Source organism: Gobio gobio, assembly GCF_949357685.1.
Source record: "Gobio gobio genome assembly, chromosome: 15".
Lineage (NCBI taxonomy): Eukaryota > Metazoa > Chordata > Actinopteri > Cypriniformes > Gobionidae > Gobio > Gobio gobio.
Window position 1 is genome coordinate 1,325,940 of NC_137108.1, and position 23,562 is coordinate 1,349,501.

A 23,562-nucleotide genomic window follows, 5' to 3' on the forward strand; every position below is an offset into this window, starting at 1 on the left:
CCGTTATATTCATTATATTAGCTGTTATATTCACTATATTAGCTGTTATATTCATTATATTAGCCGTTATATTCATTATATTAGCCGTTATATTCACTATATTAGCCGTTATATTCATTATATTAGCTGTTATATTCATTATATTAGCTGTTATATTCATTATATTAGCCGTTATATTCATTATATTAGCTGTTATATTCACTATATTAGCTGTTATATTCATTATATTAGCCGTTATATTCACTATATTAGCCGTTATATTCACTATATTAGCTGTTATATTCATTATATTAGCCGTTATATTCATTATATTAGCCGTTATATTCACTATATTAGCTGTTATATTCATTATATTAGCCGTTATATTCACTATATTAGCCGTTATATTCATTATATTAGCTGTTATATTCATTATATTAGCTGTTATATTCATTATATTAGCCGTTATATTCATTATATTAGCTGTTATATTCACTATATTAGCTGTTATATTCATTATATTAGCCGTTATATTCATTATATTAGCCGTTATATTCACTATATTAGCCGTTATATTCATTATATTAGCTGTTATATTCATTATATTAGCCGTTATATTCAGTATATTAGCTGTTATATTCATTATATTAGCCGTTATATTCAGTATATTAGCCGTTATATTCACTATATTAGCCGTTATATTCACTATATTAGCTGTTATATTCATTATATTAGCTGTTATATTCATTATATTAGCCGTTATATTCATTATATTAGCTGTTATATTCACTATATTAGCTGTTATATTCATTATATTAGCCGTTATATTCACTATATTAGCCGTTATATTCACTATATTAGCTGTTATATTCATTATATTAGCCGTTATATTCATTATATTAGCCGTTATATTCACTATATTAGCCGTTATATTCACTATATTAGCTGTTATATTCACTATATTAGCTGTTATATTCATTATATTAGCTGTTATATTCACTATATTAGCTGTTATATTCATTATATTAGCTGTTATATTCACTATATTAGCTGTTATATTCATTATATTAGCCGTTATATTCATTATATTAGCCGTTATATTCACTATATTAGCCGTTATATTCATTATATTAGCTGTTATATTCATTATATTAGCTGTTATATTCATTATATTAGCCGTTATATTCATTATATTAGCTGTTATATTCACTATATTAGCTGTTATATTCATTATATTAGCCGTTATATTCACTATATTAGCCGTTATATTCACTATATTAGCTGTTATATTCATTATATTAGCCGTTATATTCACTATATTAGCTGTTATATTCATTATATTAGCCGTTATATTCACTATATTAGCTGTTATATTCACTATATTAGCTGTTATATTCATTATATTAGCTGTTATATTCACTATATTAGCCGTTATATTCACTATATTAGCTGTTATATTCACTATATTAGCTGTTATATTCATTATATCAGCCGTTATATTCATTATATTAGCTGTTATATTCATTATATCAGCCGTTATATTCATTATATTAGCTGTTATATTCACTATATTAGCTGTTATATTCATTATATTAGCTGTTATATTCACTATATTAGCCGCTATTCTTTATATTAGCCGTTATATTCATTATATTAGATTAGATTAGATTAGATTAGATTAGATTAGATTAGATTAGATTCAACTTTATTGTCATTACACAAGTACAAGTACAAGGCAACGAAATGCAGTTTAGGTCTAACCAGAAGTGCAATAGCAGCAAGTGCAGGATATACAACGTTTGCATAAGTGCAGGACATGGATATGTACTGAGTATATATAAATATATCTATAAATAGAGAGATGGTTATTACTATAAACAGAATTTACAGGTGAATATGTACAGTGAATAATATACAGATGGTTATTACTATAAACAGAATTTACAGGTGAATATGTACAGTGAATAATATACAGATGGTTAATACTATAAACAGAATTTACAGGTGGATATGTACTATGAATATAATATAATATACAGATGGCTATTACTATAAACAGAATTTTACAGATAGAGGTATACAATGATATGTTAGGCTAAAATGAGGAATATGGCAGTGGATTAAGGTAGTGCAATAAATTATGGACAGAAGCTATCCGAAAAAAAAGTGTAAAAGTGCAGTGGAAAGTGATTGCATATTACAGTTAGAAGTACAGTGCAAAATACAAATGTAAACAGTTGGTACTGTAAATAACAGTCGGCAGTGCAAATGAGCATAATCCAGTTATGGTATGGTAGTGCAAAATGCATAAGTAAACAGTTGTTGCTGTAATAAACAGTCGGTAGTGGAAATAAGAAAGTGAAGGCGGATTGTGTGTGTGTGTGTGTGTGTGTGTGTGTTGTAGGGAGCTGAGGGGTTTGGTGGTGACTCTGAGCTCTGATGGCCGCCTCCACTGCTCATACATGGGCACGGACCCCTCCTTCTTCACCGCACCCAAGGTGGAGGCCCGAGAGGTCAACTACGATGAGCTGGACACCGAGATGAAGAGGCTGCAGAAGCTCATCCGCCAGGCCACCAAGACACAAGGTACTGACCACAGAACCAATAAAGCTCAGTTATTCCAGCCTGAATGCCAGACCTGTGCTGATCAAAGGACAGCCTTTGGGCTTTCAAACCATTCCTTCCATTATTTATGACATGAAAGTCAGCATGAAATCAAATTATGCTCTGTTTACGTTCTTCATGTGCGTTTAATGTAATACTTCAGCAGAGTTCATCATGTTCTTTGAATCAGTGTATCTTTACTGCTCATGTGCCCATGGCTGAAGGGGCAGGAGAAACAGATTGTGACCAGTAATATCATAGTCTAACAATCACAATCCAATCCTGGGAAAAAAGGCACAGTTGCACCTCGTCAAAATGGCACTGTTGAGAGAAAACACACACACACACACACACACTTATACACACACAAACTCACACACACTTATACACACAAAAACACACGCACACACAAATGAACGCGTGCCAATTCCAAAAGCTAATTGTGTGTGTGTGTGTGTTTTGCACTCTTGATGTTTTAGAGATTCACTCCTTCACTGTTGAGTCTTTTTTTCTGCATCCTGTCTGATTTGTAGATTGTATACACAAAAAAACTGTATTTTCATATTTTTGCCAATTTGCCATTCATTTCCACTGGGGGTCATTTTTAACCCCAGAGGGTTAAACGTGAGGAAACCCACTTCAGTACAAACACACACATTCTGAACCACCAATAACTGACCGCTGAGCGTTATCTGCCATCATTTACAGAGTTCACAAAACATAAAGATAATTGAGTGTTTCCCAGAGGTGGAGAGTTGACTTGAGGTGGTGGAGCTGGATGATGAGCGGGGTCAGAATAAACTACTCAAACCAAGGTTTATGAATAGATATGCAGATAAAATTTACTTTTATTAACAACAGTAATGTGCAAAAACTTCATTTTTATAGGGACAATTTAAATATTCTACTCTTATTAACCGCTAGGAGTCTGAGCTGTTTTGGGGCCCTTTAGAAGTTTTGACATGCTCTGACATTTTTTTTCTGTTGCTTATAAACACATTAATGGCAAAAGTGTAATTACACTGTATTCAGCACAAACTGGGCTACCAGAATATCTGAGCAACATGTATGTACATGCTTGTATTTTTGAGAGAATAACGTTTATGCATGGTTTTTGAAAAAAACTAAAATGTAAGTCACTGAATTACAGGGTTCCTGCGGGGTCTTAAAAAGTCTTAAATTCGCTGCAGTATTGAGTTCTAGGTCTTAAATCATTTTAAACGGGTCTTACATTTCCTTTAGAGCTTTAGTGTGTGTGTGTGTGTGTGTGTGTGTGTGTGTGTGTGTGTGTGTGTGTGTGTGTGTGTGTGTGTGTGTGTGTGTGTGTGTGTGTGTGTGTGTGTGTGTGTGTGTGTGTGTGTGTGTGTGTGTGTGTGTGTGTGTGTGTGTGTGTGTGTGTGTGTGTGTGTGTGTTAATTCCGGGGTGTTGTAGTTCGTTCTTTCGCTAGTCCAACTATAGTTTGCTGTATTACAACTACAAATGTGACCAACATGCATCTTCTATTGCAGCCAATCAGCTTCTGTGTTATTGGTGCGAGTCTCTTTCGGATTATACCACAGACACAAACTGACTTTATTCTTCAGCTTCAGTTCTCCAGTTCTTCCAGCTCCGCAATCGTGAAAGCGAAGGCGAATCTTTCTCTCCTGCCATCTCGCATAATGACCAGATAAAAGTATGATGTGCCTGATAGCACTAAGAAGAGTTAATAAACCACAAACTCAGTTAATTACTGACCGATGTCGGACTGACTGTGGATTGTGTGCATGCATTTTCCGTTTATTCATAATGGTCTTAAAAAAGGTCTTAAAAAGTCTTAAATTTGACTTGGTGAAACCTGAAGCAACCCTGAATTAACACACAATAGATCAAGACTTTTGTCTAATGGGTGTTGTTGCCTAGAGTTTTTGCTTCAAACTGACGTGAGAATCATTGAACCTACTCATTCATTACAAAGGCCATATGCGAGGAATCGTGAATGATCATGAATAATGCTGTGATTTACACCTGAGCAGACAATAGAGCCCATAATGAGCCACATAATGAGCCTTTGAGTCAGGTGTGTGAGAGGGAGCTAAGCAACAGGACAAAAGCAATATATCTTGTTGTAGTTTATTTAGAATATAGTTAACAATATAAAGTGAGAGACAAAGGCCTATTATATTTTAGGTGATCAAAAGACTATTTTGAATGTTTTTGAAAGAAGCTAAAGAAACAGCACTATCGTGACATTGAACACAACTCTGTATTCAGTAAATACAAATAACTGAATAATTGGTAATGATGAATGTTATAAGGGGTTTAAAACAACATCATGCAACGCATGCAAGAGTATAGGGTGACTTCAGGTTGATTGGGACACTTTTCCCAGTCATTTCAATGGCAAACATTTTCTGAATCATTATCAGATACACACAATACTCAAATATCGGTTTATTTATGAGATGCCGTGTAATGCACGATCGCTCCGGCGTCTCCATGTCACGATTATTGTCTGCTATATTTGATTCTTATTTATTAAATCCAGGCAATTGGCTGATGAAATTTTGATTAAAATTAAGATACAATTTATACAAAACGAAATTCACTTTAAAGAAAGGCTTTCTACAAAACAAACTTAATGAAGTGGTCAAAATCATGCCTGACACACTCCATGTCTCCCGGCGTATTGCACATCTTATGATGTGTCCTTTATTACTCGTGCTGTTCACTTTTCATAATCAACATAGATTAAATTAAAAAAGAACATTAGGCTATAATATTTAAACATCAATATGAAACAAAATATGTTTTAATGGCTACAACAAGTGGCCTGTTGTACACAAAACATATCGCATCTGAGCAGACATTAGCGAACAAAAGTTTTATTGATGTGACACTGGGCTCTTTTACAGTAAACACTTCATAATCTGTCCAAAACAGGCCAAAGAAATCTTGTCTAAACAGTCTTGACATTTTATGTTGCAGCAGGATTCATATTTAAACAATCCTGTTTTGCGTTTAATATTCACAGATGCTAACAGAATAAACTTACCTCACAACCCTCGGCTGAATCCGTTGCTCTTAGACATAATCAGCTTTTCTTCTGAGGTAAATTATTCCAGGATTATTCCTCACCGCGTCTCAAAACGATGTAAAGTACACACTCATAACGTGTTTGTTTGAGTTGATCTGGGCGGGGATACTCGCATGAATCGCGTCAGTATTCAGAACCACTGACATCTCTCTCCTTTCAAACAGATTACATAAACACAGAACATTTGTTTTTGATTTGGTTGACATTATTTAAAACCTGCATTTCAGTGTTTCTTTAGACATATGTCTCATGTTTGTGTGATAAGTATTCACTATGTTACAGTTCATTTTCTGAAGAAGATCGGATTAGACCATTGAGAGAGAGGCTGTAGATCGCGCATCATGTGTGTTCTCTTTATTTTGCAAAAAGCACAACATTTTGTTTTTATTGTGAGTGTACACAAATAAAAGTAGAAACTGAACAGATTATAATGATGTATAACACTTGCCTGAATGATAAAAAACAAAGTTATTTGAGTCTCTTTGGCACTGAAAGTCAAGGCGGTCGCGCCGACGCGATCTTCGACCTCTAGGGGTTAAATGATGTGAAATATAGGGATAAACAGGGAACAAACGGATGAAAATAAACATTCATATAAATAAATACCCTGCAGAAAAGGGTTGATAGTGATGCTGGAACTGATATACCTGTGTGCACTTAGTTGCATTAGAATAAGTCAGATTTCAGAACGCATTTCAGCTGATAAAAACATTAACTTGCATAAAAAAAAGAATATTCCAGAAGCCTATCCTGTCCTGGATCTGAAAGTGTGTGTGTGTGTGTGTGATGTTTCTGCAGACATCCTCCCGAGGGCGGAGACAGAAGAAGAGCTGCGTCTGACCGCTGTCGTCTCGTCTCAGCTGGACCAAGACTCGGTACAAACACACTCTCAGGAGACAGAAACCATACTTTACTCAAACCCTGTTTGCCTGATTGATCAGTTTTACTTCAGGATGAGCTTCAGGATGCCCTCATGCTGTTATCATATCTAGCTCAGTTGTCCTTAAACTATAGTGAAGTAAACACGTTTCGCTAATTAAAAGAGGTCATATCACTGTATTACTGAAGCCTTGGAATTAAAAAAAAACATTTTAATATCTCAATATTTTACAGTTTTTCTCAGTCGCTTTGGTACATTTCTCGAATTATCCTCGACATTTGCAAAACAGTAAGTGCATTTCTCAAAATAATTCGTACAAATAGCAAAACCCCATGGATTACCCGCAGAAGCCAGTCTCTTGCTCAAAATCCTCAGTTCATCTCTCAGAAGTAAATCTCTGTCAGTGAACATGTCAGGGCCATCAGAATGACCAGAGCTTGTGTCATTGAGGATGAATAACACAGTCAGATTGCTCAGTCATGTTGTCAATATAACTGAACTCTGGAGGATGTTCTGATGTAAATATGGCTGAAGATTTGATGTCAGTTATTGTAAATTGTAGGTTACACCTCAGTGTGTGTGTGAGTTTGAATGCAAGAGACTGGACAAGATTCACATTTACACTTTTACTGTTTGTACTGTAATTTGTTGACAGATGTCATTGTGATACAGAAAGGAAAAGACAGCACTGCATAGCACAATAAGAAAAAACCCAGAAAAACAAAAGTAGAAATGTGAACGTTTAACGGAAATGTATAGAAATATGCTTATATTATGACAACTTGTTCAACCATTTTGCATGTAAAGACTTCTGCTATGAACTAATGCCTAAATGTTGTGAAGGTGAGACTATTCAACAGAGACCCATTATAACACATCCTGATCATGACATAAGCAGCTGATAATGGAGGAAACCGCAGAGAATTGGACATAATCATTCGCATGGATGCACTCAAGCATTTGCAACTTGTTCAAAGAAATGAGAAACTGCTTTTTTGATGTGCACAAGTGACACAATGATGTGAAGATTGAACAGGTCGCTTCGAGAATTTCAGTTCTGATCTGAGAAATGTACCAAAGCGACTGAGAAAAGCTGTAATATATCACAATTCTGACTTGATTTCCTGTCCTCTGGTCTCCCAGTGCGCTGTGATGGCAGAGATGAGCGGTGTGCCCGTCCCATCGGTCTCAGTGAAGGTCAGTGTCCTCTCTCTCTGCTCTTCTTCTGTGGTGGCTCTGCTCTTCTTCTGTGGTGGCTCTGTGCTGACTCTGCTCTTCTTTCTCAGGTTCGAGTGGCCAGTCGTTCTGCGGTCCAGAGCCCGAAGCTGACGGTGTGTGTCCAGCCTCCACTGGCCGTCACACAGGACCAGTTTGTGCTGGACTCCATGGGTATGACCATCTCTCCTTCCTTCTGACTTACCCACGTTAACACAACCCTATTTATATATAATGTTATTTATGTATTATATATCCCAGACTAACATCCAGATCATCTCGAATATCATTTCCAGACCTAAATATGACACAAACGAATTAAAGGAAATACTTACACACACACTCATACACACTCTCACACTCACTCTCTATATAAAAAATAGGAAATGAATGAGAAATTGGCAAAAATATGAAAATATAGAGTTTTTTTGTGCATACAATCTACAAATCAGCCAGGATGCAGAACAAAAGACTCAACAGTGAAGGAGTGAATCTCTAAAACATCAAGAGTGCAAAACAGACAAAAAAACTCACACACACACACACACACAAAAACACACGAACACACAAATTAACGCGTGCCATTCCAAAAGCTAATTGTGTTTTTGTGTGTGTGAGTGTGTTTTTTTGCCTGTTTCACTCCTTCACTGTTGAGTCTTTTGTTCTGCATCCTGGCTGATTTGTAGATTGTATGCACAAAAAAACTTTGTATTTTCATATTTTTGCCAATTTCCCGTTCATTTCCACTGGGGGTCATTTTTGTCCTGAAGGTCCTGAGTGTGGCTATTGTTTTACGAACACTTAGACTTTTCAAATCCTGTCCCCGATTGTATGGTTTGTTCATATTCCAAGTACCAATAAAGTCACCAAGTTTCGGACCATTCCGATGAAGCTACGATTTTTAACATTTTTTGTTTTAAAAATTTGGGTCAGAAATGACCAAAGAGGGTTAAGATTCTTAAAAATCCTTTTATTATGGTATGGTTCCTTCTGGCGCTGATCGGTGAGGTGTTGATGGACGTGTTCTCCGGGTTTTCTAACTCTCTTCAGTCAGACAGGAATGCAAACTCAGGAGAACACATGCTAGAGTTGCTGAAGCTGAGGGGATTCCATGTGCTTCTGTTGTGTGGGCCGCTCTCAGTCCCAGATGAGCAGCTTCTGCACAGCTTCCAAAACCACTGACAGGATTTCAACAAGGTTTAACCAGAAAGTATGCGGTTCCTTTTTTGTGTTCCTGATTTGTTGTTTTCTTCACCAATTGCTGCTCTCTTTGTTCCTAACCCAGAGCAGCCGAGTCCGTTTTATCAGTGCTATAATCTGCCCTCGTGGCTCATCACAGTGTGTAATTACTCTTTCTCACAGAAATAGGGCCTATCAGACCGTTCCTGTCGTTCAACTAGCGAAAGTGGAGAGCTCAGATCAGGCCCTGTTTGTGATGCTGCATTAGAGTATCTTAGCAGGTGATTCAGAATGAAAAATAGCAGCTGATCTGAGTGAATTCCCCCATGTGACTGCTCATGATTGGTGTAATGAGGAGTGTTTGTGTCTCCCATCAGCAGCACGTGTGTGTGTGTGTGTGTGTGTGTGTGTGTGTGTGTGTGTGTGTGTGGTGAGCTCAGCGAGAGAGGCTCAGATCAGCTGTGATGGACAGATCAGATCACTTGACCTCGTCAGCTGTGATGGACAGGTCAGATGGAGTTGAGACCTGAGAGTCCTCAATCTTAAAGGGTTAGTTCAGCCAAAAATGTAAATTGTGTCATTAATGACTGAGCCTCATGTGGTTGGACACCCGTCAGACCTCCGTTCATCTTCAGACACAAATGAAGATATTTTAGTTGAAATCTGATGCTCTGAAAGGCCTCCATTGGCTCAACTTTACACTCTCAAGACCCTTAAAAGACACTAAAGACTAAAGTTACAAAGTCCATCTCACTACAGCGGCTCTACAATAACTTTATGAAGACGAGAATAGTTTCTGTGCGCAAAAAAACCCTAAATAACGACTTATATAGAGATGACGATTTCAAAACACTGCATCATGAAGCTTCGAAGCGTTATGAATCAGTGAGTCGATTCAGCGGTTCACAGCGTTATGAATCAGTGAGTCGATTCAGCGGTACAGAGCGTTATGAATCAGTGAGTCGATTCAGCGGTACAGAGCGTTATGAATCAGTGAGTCGATTCAGTGGTTCAGAGCGTTATGAATCAGTGAGTCGATTCAGTGGTTCAGAGCGTTATGAATCAGTGAGTCGAATCATGATTCGGATCACGTGTCAAACCGCCAAACTGCTGAAATTTGGTGATCCAAACCGCTCATTCGACTCACTGATTCATAGCGCTCTGAACCGCTGAATCGTCTCACTGATTCATAATGCTCTGAACCACTGAATCGACTCACTGATTCATAACGCTCTGAACCACTGAATCGACTCACTGATTCATAACGCTCTGAACCACTGAATCGACTCACTGATTCATAGCGCTCTGAACCGCTGAATCGTCTCACTGATTCATAACGCTCTGAACCACTGAATCGACTCACTGATTCATAACGCTCTGAACCACTGAATCGACTCACTGACTCATAACGCTTCGAAGCTTCATGATGCCGTGTTTTGAAATCGTCATCACTATATAAGTCGTTATTTAGGGTTTTTTTGCGCACAAAAACTATTCTCGCCGATTCATAAAGTTATTGTAGAGCCGCTGTAGTGAGATGGACTTATTATTATTACATAATTCAGCATTTGTTAGCATTTTAGCACTCCCTCGTACCAAAGTCAATGGGGTTTTGGTTGAATGGCTGAAATGAGGTCTGTGGTGAACACGAGCTCAAGACATTAACACGTTTATTCTATGACATCAAACACATCAGTATTGCCCAACTCGAGATTAGGGTTTAGGGTGTGTTCACTCTTGTGATGTGTGGTTGGGTTAAAGCGCCCCCTGGTGCGATTGCTGGGTTAGTGCGGTTCATCTGAACACATGTGAAGCTGCCATCCCAACCCTGGAGCCCAAACAAGCGGAGCGAGACGATAAAGAGACGGGTCTCAGTCCACTTCCAGACCAACTCTGGTGCGGTTCCACTGATATATGAACACGGACCAAAGACATGTGAACCATAGATATCCATAGTAAAGGCTAGATGTGTCGTCCGCTGCTGGCCAATGGAGGTCGACGTCTGCTCCTGGCGGCCATCTTGTCTCACTCAGCTCGCTCACTCATTGTGTTTTAATGGTGCTGTACTTTTTAAATAACCATCACTTGCTCAATTTTCTACCGATTTTCAAACTGTTTGGTTTGTTATAAACGTCAGAGATGTAGTTATGACACTGCATACTTATGAAAAATTATTCAAAATTTGTTCACGCATCCAGAATTATAGCCACGTTAATAACGTTTGTAAGAAACCAAACCATTTGTAAATCCGTCCAGATTTCAGCGAGATAAGAGTATTTGTGTTCAGATCACTCGCCTTACATCAGGAGCCACAGAGCCCTGTGACAAGATGGCCACGGCTGATGACGTTAGAGACTCTGCCGTAAGACATCTAGCCTTTATTATGGTTATCTATGATGTAAACGAACCAAAAACAGGACGTGATGTCACAAGATGCGCCGCTAAAATGCCAGTGCGAATGCTAAGCGGACCAGGACTATATGTTTTGTTTTTGTTTTTTGGTCCGGACCGAATGAACCGAACTACAAGTGTGAACGCACCCTTAGTGACGGTGATTGTGGTGTAGTTCCTTTAGCTTTTTACTTCTGGCAAATCCATTTAGACTTCAAAATTAATAAAAGTAATTTGTTGCAGGTGCCCCAATCAGGCATTATGTGACAAAGTAAGAAGTGATAAAGCTCTCTTCATTGTAAATTTTTACATTTTAAAATGTGACGAAACCAGACTCTGAGACGGCTGCTGTTTGTGTTCACACTCTGAAGAGCATCAAAGGGTTCAGCCTCGGCCATTGCAGCCAATCACAGACATGTCTGTTGAGCACATGACTGCAGTGGCCAATCAGAGGGGTTTGAGTTCTACACGCTCATGGATCCTCGTGTTAAACCAACAGTTTGAGTAAGAGATCCACTGTGCAGCTCCTTTTGCTATAATGGGAATTTGCTCAACAATGCTGAGGTAGGTGAGACGGGTCAAAGTCACATCACATGATGGAGGACCCAAGGTTTCCCAGCAGAACATTGGCCAAAGCATCACTGCCTCCACCGCCACGCCTTCTTCCCATAATGCACCTGGTGCCATGTGTTCCCCAGGTAAGCCACACACACACACCCGGCCATCCACTGATGTAGAAGAACACGTGATCATCAGACCAGGCCACCTTCTTCCATTGCTCCGTGGTCCAGTTCTGATGCTCACGGGCCACTGTTGGTGCTTTGGGCGGGGTCAGGGGTCAGCATGGGCACCCTGACTGGTCCATACTCCACAAACTGAGATGCTCTGTGTGTTCTGAGCCCTTTCTATCAGAACCAGCATTAACTTCTGGAGCAGTTTGAGCTCCAGTAGCTCGTCTGTTTGATCGACCACACGGGCATCAATGAGCCTCGGCCGCCCATGACCCTGTGGCCGGTTCTCCACTGGTCCTTCATGACCCTGTGGCCGGTTCTCCACTGGTCCTTCATGACCCTGTGGCCGGTTCTCCACTGGTCCTCCATGACCCTGTGGCCGGTTCTCCACTGGTCCTTCATGACTCTGTGGCCGGTTCTCCACTGGTCCTTCATGACCCTGTGGCCGGTTCTCCACTGGTCCTCCATGACCCTGTGGCCGGTTCTCCACTGGTTCTTCGTGACCCTGTGGCCGGTTCTCCACTGGTCCTCCATGACCCTGTGGCCGGTTCTCCACTGGTTCTTCATGACCCTGTGGCCGGTTCTCCACTGGTCCTTCATGACCCTGTGGCCGGTTCTCCACTGGTCCTCCATGACCCTGTGGCCGGTTCTCCACTGGTTCTTCGTGACCCTGTGGCCGGTTCTCCACTGGTCCTCCATGACCCTGTGGCCGGTTCTCCACTGGTTCTTCATGACCCTGTGGCCGGTTCTCCACTGGTCCTTCATGACCCTTTGGCCGGTTCTCCACTGGTCCTCCATGACCCTGTGGCCGGTTCTCCACTGGTCCTTCATGACCCTGTGGCCGGTTCTCCACTGGTCCTCCATGACCCTGTGGCCGGTTCTCCACTGGTCCTCCATGACCCTGTGACCGGTTCTCCACTGGTCCTCCATGACCCTGTGGCCGGTTCTCCACTGGTCCTCCATGACCCTGTGGCCGGTTCTCCACTGGTCCTCCATGACCCTGTGGCCGGTTCTCCACTGGTCCTTCATGACCCTGTGGCCGGTTTTCCACTGGTCCTTCATGACCCTGTGGCCGGTTCTCCACTGGTCCTTCATGACCCTGTGGCCGGTTTTCCACTGGTCCTTCATGACCCTGTGACCGGTTCTCCACTGGTCCTCCATGACCCTGTGGCCGGTTCTCCACTGGTCCTCCATGACCCTGTGGCCGGTTCTCCACTGGTCCTTCATGACCCTGTGGCCGGTTTTCCACTGGTCCTTCATGACCCTGTGGCCGGTTCTCCACTGGTCCTCCATGACCCTGTGGCCGGTTCTCCACTGGTCCTTCATGACCCTGTGACCGGTTCTCCACTGGTCCTCCATGACCCTGTGGCCGGTTCTCCACTGGTCCTTCATGACCCTGTGACCGGTTCTCCACTGGTCCTCCATGACCCTGTGGCCGGTTCTCCACTGGTCCTTCATGACCCTGTGGCCGGTTCTCCACTGGTCCTCCATGACCCTGTGGCCGGTTCTCCACTGGTTCTTCATGACCCTGTGGCCGGTTCTCCACTGGTTCTTCATGACCCTGTGGCCGGTTCTCCACTGGTCCTTCATGACCCTGTGATCGGTTCTCCACTGGTCCTCCATGACCCTGTGGCCGGTTCTCCACTGGTCCTCCATGACCCTGTGGCCGGTTCTCCACTGGTCCTCCATGACCCTGTGGCCGGTTCTCCACTGGTCCTCCATGACCCTGTGGCCGGTTCTCCACTGGTCCTTCATGACCCTGTGGCCGGTTCTCCACTGGTCCTTCATGACCCTGTGATTGGTTCTCCACTGGTCCTCCATGACCCTGTGGCCGGTTCTCCACTGGTCCTCCATGACCCTGTGGCCGGTTCTCCACTGGTCCTCCATGACCCTGTGGCCGGTTCTCCACTGGTCCTCCATGACCCTGTGGCCGGTTCTCCACTGGTCCTCCATGACCCTGTGGCCGGTTCTCCACTGGTCCTCCATGACCCTGTGGCCGGTTCTCCACTGGTCCTTCATGACCCTGTGGCCGGTTCTCCACTGGTCCTCCATGACCCTGTGGCCGGTTCTCCACTGGTTCTTCATGACCCTGTGGCCGGTTCTCCACTGGTCCTCCATGACCCTGTGGCCGGTTCTCCACTGGTTCTTCATGACCCTGTGGCCGGTTCTCCACTGGTTCTTCATGACCCTGTGGCCGGTTCTCCACTGGTTCTTCATGACCCTGTGGCCGGTTCTCCACTGGTTCTTCATGACCCTGTGGCCGGTTCTCCACTGGTTCTTCATGACCCTGTGGCCGGTTTTCCACTGGTCCTTCATGACCCTGTGGCCGGTTCTCCACTGGTTCTTCATGACCCTGTGGCCGGTTCTCCACTGGTCCTTCATGACCCTGTGATCGGTTCTCCACTGGTCCTTCATGACCCTGTGGCCGGTTCTCCACTGGTCCTTCATGACCCTGTGGCCGGTTCTCCACTGGTCCTTCATGACCCTGTGGCCGGTTCTCCACTGGTTCTTCATGACCCTGTGGCCGGTTCTCCACTGGTTCTTCATGACCCTGTGGCCGGTTCTCCACTGGTCCTTCATGACCCTGTGATCGGTTCTCCACTGGTCCTTCATGACCCTGTGGCCGGTTCTCCACTGGTCCTTCATGACCCTGTGGCCGGTTCTCCACTGGTCCTTCATGACCCTGTGGCCGGTTCTCCACTGGTCCTTCATGACCCTGTGGCCGGTTCTCCACTGGTCCTCCATGACCCTGTGGCCGGTTCTCCACTGGTCCTCCATGACCCTGTGGCCGGTTCTCCACTGGTCCTTCATGACCCTGTGGCCGGTTTTCCACTGGTCCTCCATGACCCTGTGGCTGGTTCTCCACTGGTCCTCCATGACCCTGTGGCCGGTTCTCCACTGGTCCTTCATGACCCTGTGGCCGGTTCTCCACTGGTCCTTCATGACCCTGTGGCCGGTTCTCCACTGGTCCTTCATGACCCTGTGGCCGGTTCTCCACTGGTCCTTCATGACCCTGTGGCCGGTTCTCCACTGGTCCTTCATGACCCTGTGGCTGGTTCTCCACTGGTCCTCCATGACCCTGTGGCCGGTTCTCCACTGGCCCTCCATGACCCTGTGGCCGGTTCTCCACTGGTCCTTCATGACCCTGTGGCCGGTTCTCCACTGGTCCTCCATGACCCTGTGGCCGGTTCTCCACTGGTCCTCCATGACCCTGTGGCCGGTTCTCCACTGGTCCTTCATGACCCTGTGGCCGGTTCTCCACTGGTCCTCCATGACCCTGTGGCCGGTTCTCCACTGGTCCTCCATGACCCTGTGGCCGGTTCTCCACTGGTCCTTCATGACCCTGTGGCCGGTTTTCCACTGGTCCTCCATGACCCTGTGGCTGGTTCTCCACTGGTCCTCCATGACCCTGTGGCCGGTTCTCCACTGGTCCTTCATGACCCTGTGGCCGGTTCTCCACTGGTCCTTCATGACCCTGTGGCCGGTTCTCCACTGGTCCTTCATGACCCTGTGGCCGGTTCTCCACTGGTCCTTCATGACCCTGTGGCCGGTTCTCCACTGGTCCTTCATGACCCTGTGGCTGGTTCTCCACTGGTCCTCCATGACCCTGTGGCCGGTTCTCCACTGGTCCTTCATGACCCTGTGGCCGGTTCTCCACTGGTCCTCCATGACCCTGTGGCCGGTTCTCCACTGGTCCTTCATGACCCTGTGGCCGGTTCTCCACTGGTCCTCCATGACCCTGTGGCCGGTTCTCCACTGGTCCTTCATGACCCTGTGGCCGGTTCTCCACTGGTCCTCCATGACCCTGTGGCCGGTTCTCCACTGGTCCTCCATGACCCTGTGGCCGGTTCTCCACTGGTCCTCCATGACCCTGTGGCCGGTTCTCCACTGGTTCTCCATGACCCTGTGGCCGGTTCTCCACTGGTCCTTCATGACCCTGTGGCCGGTTCTCCACTGGTCCTCCATGACCCTGTGGCCGGTTCTCCACTGGTCCTTCATGACCCTGTGGCCGGTTCTCCACTGGTTCTTCATGACCCTGTGGCCGGTTCTCCACTGGTCCTCCATGACCCTGTGGCCGGTTCTCCACTGGTCCTTCACCCCACAAGAGCTGCAGTTCTGGAGATGCTCTGACCCGTCACAATCTGGCCCTTGTCAAAGTCACTCAAATCCTTACGCTTGCCCATTTTTCCTGCTTCTTACACATCAACTCTGAGGACAACATGTTCACTTGCTGCTTCATGTTATGCCTGATCTGTGTATATACACGTGTTTGGACATTCACCTAACACTGAATTGTGACCATGACCCCAGTAAGTGAGTGAATGCTGGGACGGCAGGACTAGAGGTCACAGGCACTCAGAGCAGCTTTAATGCTCACACACTCTCGTTGCATCTGGGCTGCTTTTGTGAAAGGAATTCCTGTCTAAGTGCTTTTGTGCTGTGTGTGTTCTGCTCGCCGTGGTTCTAATGCGTCTCTGAATTCCAGGGGTGGGAACAGGTCAAGAGAGGTCAGCACAAATGGCCTAATTTAACCACCTGATGCTAGACAGTTTAAAGGGAGCGGTGTCACGCTTTCTGCCAACTGCACGCTGGCTGATGTTTGCCCACGGCAGTGAGATGGAGAGGTTAAAGCTTGCCCTCCCAGAGAGAGAGAGAGAGAGAGAGAGGGAGAGAGAGAGAGAGAGAGAGAAGAAGAGAGAGAGAGAGAGAGAGAGGAGAGAGAGAGAGAGAGAGAGAGAGAGAGGGAGAGGGAGAGAGAGACGGCTTTTAAAGCCCAATGCTGTCGCCGATGAGCTGATAGGAGCGCAGACAGAGCGAGTGTGTGAGTGACAGTCAGACGCGGTGTGTGAGTGTGTGTGTGTGTGTGTGTGTGTGTGTGTGTGTGTGTGCTGGTGGGCCAGACACTTAATCTAAGTGCTCAGCATCAGGCATTGCTGTGTTCAGTCACCTGTGTGAATGCACACAACACTAAACCTGAGGCAGATCCCCTTACTGAAGACCACACAGAGCATCTGATCAGCTGCTGAAGTCTCTCTGCTGCTCGGCCTTCTGGGGGATTAACCCCTGCTGCTCTTCCTCTAGGGGTTTCTCTGCTCGTCTTCCGGACACCTAAACATTAAACTTCCTCCACCCCAGCAAAACCAATGCAATTTATTTTTCTTCAATAATATTTTTTCTTTTTAATTTTGTATTTTGAGATGATTTGATGGTTTTTTGTAATATTTCTGCAATAATTATGGACTATTTTTGCCATTGAAAATTAAAAAAAAATAAAAAAAAAAATTTTTTTTTTTTAATTATTGCAGTATTTCAGGTTAAAATAAAGACTAGGCCTTCAAAATAATTTTTTTGAAGGCAGATTAGCCCCTCTTTTGGAATTATTTCAGAAATCCTGCAACCCTGTGTCATGACCGAACTAGTGGTCACTAGAGTCTCAATGGAGAATTCACTAGTTCTCTTTTGAACACATTTAATGATTTTGTTTTTGTTGGATTTGAATATTTATTTAAAAAATATCAAAGACTATTTATTATAAAGTTTTAGATATTTTTTTTTTGTTAGAAATATAGATTTTTTTCTGTGAATTTGTGTTTTTGCAGATTTCTCATTCATTTCCTATGGGTGTCATTTTTGACTGAAGAGCACAAGTGGGAGTATTTTTTTGACGACCAATCAGCATGCTCGAATCATGCCCTCAAAATTGTTTTGTGTTAACATACCTAATGCTAGAAAAGTCATATCATTCTGATGAAGCAGTGATTTAAAAAAATTCAAAATGTGTTTCGTTCAGTTTTTCATAGATGTGTGTGTGTGTGTGTGTGTGTGTGTGGATGTGTCAGTATCACACTCTTGATGTTTTAGAGTGTCACTGCTGTGTACTTTTTTCAGCATTGTGGCCGATTTGTAGATTGTACACACAAATATTCAGAGAATTGTGTTTTTGCCGATTTCCCATTCATTTCCTATGGTCGCTCATTTATGACCGAAGACAATGAACGCTACTTTATTTTTTTTACGACCAATTAGCATGTTCGAATCATGACCCCAATTTTTTTGTGTGTTTACATCCCTAATACTAGAAAAGTCACCAAGTTTCATATCATTCTGATGAAGCTGTGATTTTTAACATTTCAAATGTTCCAGTCAGAAATGGCTGAAGAGCACCAGAGAGTTAAGAAGGGCCGCACCATTAATCCAGATGAAACTGAAATGGCAGGATGTAGTCATGTGATGCGCTGTGATTGGATGAAGCGGTTCTGTGCGTCGCGTGTTTCAGAGTGAAGTGTGTGTTCATGCAGGCGTGAGCAGCTCATGATCCGCTTCTCAGAGCGGCTCGGGTCTCTGTAAATGATCCTGCAATAGTCTGGGTCTCTTAAAACGTGCATTTGAGACATGCTTATAAATCAACTGTAGCGGTGTAGCAATACACACTCACCTGAAGGATTATTAGGAACACCTGTTCAATTTCTCATTAATGCAATTATCTAATCAACCAATCACATGGCAGCAATGCATTTAGGGGTGTGGTCCTGGTCAACACAATCTCCTGAACTCCACACTGAATGTCGGAATGGGAAAGAAAGGGGATTTGAGCAATTTTGAGCGTGGCATGGTTGTTGGTGTCAGACGGGCCGGTCTGAGTATTTCACAATCTGCTCAGTTACTGGGATTTTCACGCACAACCATTTCTAGGGTTTACAAAGAATGGAGTGAAAAGGGAAAAGCATCCAGTATGCGGCAGTCCTGTGGGAGAAAATGCCTTGTTGATGCTAGAGGTCAGAGGTCATGGGCCGACTGATTCAAGCTGATAGAAGAGCAACTTTGACTGAAATAACCACTCGTTACAACCGAGGTCTGCAGCAAAGCATTTGTGAAGCCACAACACACACAACCTTGAGGCGGATGGGCTACAACAGCAGAAGACCCCACCGGGTGCCACTCATCTCCACTACAAAGAGGAAAAAGAGGCGACAATTTGCACCAAAATTGGACAGTTGAAGACTGTAAAAATGTTGCCTGGTCTGATGAGTCTGGATTTCTGTTGAGACATTCAGATGGTAGAGTCAGAATTTGGCGTAAACAGAATGAGAACATGGATCCATCATGCCTTGTTCCCACTGTGCAGGCTGGTGGTGGTGGTGTAATGGTGTGGGGGATGTTTTCTTGGCACACTTTAGGCCCCTTAGTGCCAATTGGGCATGGTTTAAATGCCACGGCCTACCTGAGCATTGTTTCTGCCCATGTCCATCCCTTTATGAGCACCATGTCCCCATCCTCTGATGGCTACTTCCAGCAGGATAATGCACCGTCACAAAGCTCCAATCATTTCAAACTGGTTTCTTGACCATGGCAATGAGTTCACTGGACTAAAATGGCCGCCACAGTCTCCAGATCTCAACCCAATAGAGCATCTTTGGGATGTGGTGGAACGGGAGCTTCGTGCCCTGGATGTGCATCCCACAAATCTCCATCAACTGCAGATGCTCTCCTATCAATATGGCCAACATTTCTAAAGAATGCTTTCAGCAGCTTGTTGAGTCAATGCCACGTAGAATTAAGGCAGTTCTGAAGGCCAAAGGGGGTCAAACACAGCATTAGTGTGTGTTCCTAATAATCCTTTAGGTGAGGGTATGTTAATGCAACAAAGTGTGTCATGGATAGTAGGGGTGTAACGGCAGGCTCGCCAACTTTTACGCTTTCAGGCTCTGTCTCACGCTCTCACGCTGCCCAACTTAATCTCACACCAAATGGCCAAACCTGCTTTTGATATCAAACAAAGTCTAAGCTTTTAAAATTTTTTAAGTTTTAATGTGAAATTCAAACAATAAATAGCGTTTTGGCGCTAATATGGCCTAACAGTTAAAGCCAGAGTGTACATGTGAATGGCTGATACACCACAGCTGCACTTTACAGGTGTTTGCCGCAAGTTCTGCTCAACAGTCCAGCATAGTGTGCATTGATTATTACATCAACCATACAGGATCGGTTTGTGATGGAGATGCAACAATGTTAACATTAATCTTATGTTTTTTATTGTATTTAGCCCTCAGGTATTCCTTACTAATTCACACTCGTACTCATTGATGGTCAAATGTGACCATACACATTAACTATTTTTCAATTGAATAAATGTTCTCTATTTTAGTTCAATAATATTTATTGAGATATTTTGGTACTAAATACTATTTTTGCAATAATTATGGTCCATTAATTACCACTTCAAATATTTTTCTTCTAATATTTTTTATTATTTATATTAAAATTAGTATAGTCATTAAGGTTAAATTAGAGAATTCTTATTCAAAGAGGCAAATTAGAGTCATTTTGTGGCTCGAAAAATAATAATTTCCATTTGTAATGCCATTACCCACTGGTGCCTTTATGGCTCTTTAATTAATCATCATTTATCTAATCTAGTTGCTCAAAAAAGTATTGCAGTTTTGCATTTTAATAAATATTTAGATATGATCAAACACTATATTTCTTTAAATGTGAAATGTTAAAATGTTAATAACGTACTTATCCTTATTTCCTCATATGTACAGTAGGCTATGAATTGATACTGAAATCGAAACTCATACTTCAGTGTCCACAGCTGTGAGTTCCCTGGAGAAATCATCTCTTTCTCTGAATATATGACCCATATTAGCCTGTTTATTAATCTATGTTAAAATGAAGATGACAGTTACTGTGTATAAATGATTATATTTCAACAACGAATTGGAGAAAACAAATTATGATTAGATTTAGAAGTTAATACAAAATACTGCCTTATGTGAAGCTTATAGTTATGAGTGTTGATTATTATACCTAAAAATAAATATCAGCTGAATTTAGGCTCATAGTTTGGGCTCTGTTGTTAACCTTTAATATTATAGCAATATGTGAGTCAGGGCTTCCTGTATAGTGTACAGCAATATCTTTAAGCAACTGTTAGTTATAATTCAATTAATTTAAGAACAGACACAATTTTTCAGTAAAAATAAATAAAAAGCCATTTTGTAAAACTGTACCGAACCGTCAGCTTTGTGTACCGATACACCCCTAGTGGATAGTGACCATCTGTATTGTGGATAGTTCACCCAAAATGTAAATTCATATATATATATATATATATACTCTATATATAGTTGAATATAATGTATAATAATGCAATGAGGGGATATGTGTGGTTCTGATAATGCCAAATGTCTTGTGAGTGAGAGTGTGTGAGTGAGTGTGTGTGAGAGTGTGTGAGTGAGTGTGTGAGAGTGTGTGAGTGAGTGTGTGTGAGAGTGTGAGTGAGTGAGTGTGAGAGTGTGTGTGTGAGTGAGTGTGTGTGAGTGTGTGAGTGAGTGTGTGTGAGAGTGTGAGTGAGTGAGTGTGAGAGTGTGTGAGTGTGTGTGTGAGAGTGTGTGAGTGAGTGTGTGTGAGAGTGTGTGAGTGAGTGTGTGTGAGAGTGTGTGAGTGAGTGTGTGAGAGTGTGTGAGTGAGTGTGTGTGAGAGTGTGAGTGAGTGAGTGTGAGAGTGTGTGAGTGAGTGTGTGTGAGTGTGTGAGTGAGTGTGTGTGAGAGTGTGAGTGAGTGAGTGTGGGTGTGTGAGTGAGAGTGTGTGTGAGTGTGAGTGAGAGTGTGTGAGAGACTGTGTGTGAGTGAGTGTGTGTGGGTGTGTGAGTGAGAGTGTGTGAGTGAGTGTGTGAGTGAGTGTGTGTGAGAGTGTGAGTGAGTGAGAGTGAGTGTGTGAGTGAGTGTGTGTGAGAGTGTGTGAGTGAGTGTGTGTGAGAGTGTGTGAGTGAGTGTGTGTGAGAGTGTGTGAGTGAGTGTGTGTGAGAGTGTGTGAGTGAGTGTGTGTGAGAGTGTGTGAGTGAGTGTGTGTGAGAGTGTGTGAGTGAGTGTGTGAGAGTGTGTGAGTGAGTGTGTGTGAGAGTGTGAGTGAGTGAGTGTGGGTGTGTGAGTGAGAGTGTGTGTGAGTGTGAGTGAGTGAGTGTGGGTGTGTGAGTGAGAGTGTGTGTGAGTGTGAGTGAGAGTGTGTGTGAGAGTGTGTGAGAGACTGTGTGTGAGTGAGTGTGTGTGGGTGTGTGAGTGAGAGTGTGTGAGTGAGTGTGTGTGAGAGTGTGAGTGAGTGAGTGTGGGTGTGTGAGTGAGAGTGTGTGTGAGTGTGAGTGAGAGTGTGTGTGAGAGTGTGTGTGAGAGTGTGTGAGAGACTGTGTGTGGGTGTGTGAGTGAGAGTGTGTGAGTGAGTGTGTGTGAGAGTGTGAGTGAGTGAGAGTGTGAGTGAGAGTGTGTGAGTGTGTGTGTGAGTGAGTGTTGTGAGAGTGTGTGTGAGTGAGAGTGTGTGAGTGAGAGTGTGTGAGTGAGAGTGTGTGAGTGAGTGAGTGTGTGTGAGAGTGTGTGTGAGTGTGTGAGTGAGTGAGTGAGTGAGAGTGTGTGAGTGAGTGAGTGTGTGAGAGTGTGTGTGAGTGAGTGTGTGTGAGAGTGTGTGAGAGTGTGTGTGAGTGAGAGTGTGTGAGTGTGAGAGTGAGTGTTGTGAGAGTGTGTGAGAGTGTGAGTGAGTGAGTGAGAGTGTGTGAGAGTGTGAGTGAGAGTGTGTGAGAGTGTGAGTGAGTGAGTGAGTGAGAGTGTGTGTGTGTGTGTGTGTGTGAGTGAGTGTTGTGAGAGTGTGTGAGAGTGTGAGTGAGTGAGTGAGAGTGTGTGAGTGAGTGAGTGTGTGAGAGTGTGTGTGAGTGAGTGTGTGTGAGAGTGTGTGAGAGTGTGTGTGAGTGAGAGTGTGTGAGTGTGAGAGTGTGTGAGTGTGTGAGTGTGTGAGTGTGTGAGTGAGTGAGTGTGTGAGTGAGTGAGTGAGTGAGTGAGTGAGAGTGTGTGAGTGAGTGAGTGTGTGTGAGAGTGTGAGTGTGTGTGTGTGTGTGTGTGTGTGTGTGTGTGTGGGTGTGGGTGAGTGTGTGTGAGTGTGTGAGTGTGTGAGTGAGTGAGTGAGTGAGTGAGAGTGTGTGAGTGTGTGAGTGTGTGTGAGAAACAGCCAGTGATTAGAATAATGAGGGTTCAGGTGTGAAAGGAACACACTCTTCCTTGAGCTCATGATGTGCTAACGGTGTGTGTGTGTGTGTGTGTGTGTGTGTGTGTGGTGTGTGTGTGTGTGTGTGTGTGTGTGCCAGGCGCCGGTGGGGAGTCAGTGCTGATGTTCTCTGTGTTCCTGAACGGCCTCTATCCTCCAGCGGATCTGAGCGGAGACATCGCGGTGTCCCTACAGCTCAGCTACAGGTACTCACTCTCTCTCTCTCTCTCTCTCTCTCTCTCTCTCTCTCTCTCTCTCTCTCTCTCTCTCTCTCTCTCTCTCTCTCTCTCTCTCTCTCTCTCTCTCTCTCTCTCTCTCTCTCTCTCTCTCTCTCTCTCTCTCTCTCTCTCTCTCTCTCTCTCTCTCTCTCTCTCTCTCTCTCTCTCTCTCTCTCTCTCTCTCTCTCTCTCTCTCTCTCTCTCTCTCTGAGTCTGACTCTGGAACACATTAGCTTCTCTCCTCACTTCTCTGAGCCCTT

General features: G+C 43.6%; 1 protein-coding gene across 1 annotated transcript in view; it reads left to right on the forward strand.

Annotated features, from left to right (window-relative positions):
* Nucleotides 1-23,562, forward strand: part of bbs9 (Bardet-Biedl syndrome 9) — a 223,028-nt gene that overhangs the window by 22,367 nt on the left and 177,099 nt on the right. The window contains 6 exon segments of the mRNA XM_079836550.1: nucleotides 2,384-2,565; nucleotides 6,456-6,532; nucleotides 7,681-7,734; nucleotides 7,824-7,926; nucleotides 23,185-23,273; nucleotides 23,275-23,290. Of these exon segments, the coding sequence (XP_079692676.1) occupies nucleotides 2,384-2,565; nucleotides 6,456-6,532; nucleotides 7,681-7,734; nucleotides 7,824-7,926; nucleotides 23,185-23,273; nucleotides 23,275-23,290 (521 nt within the window).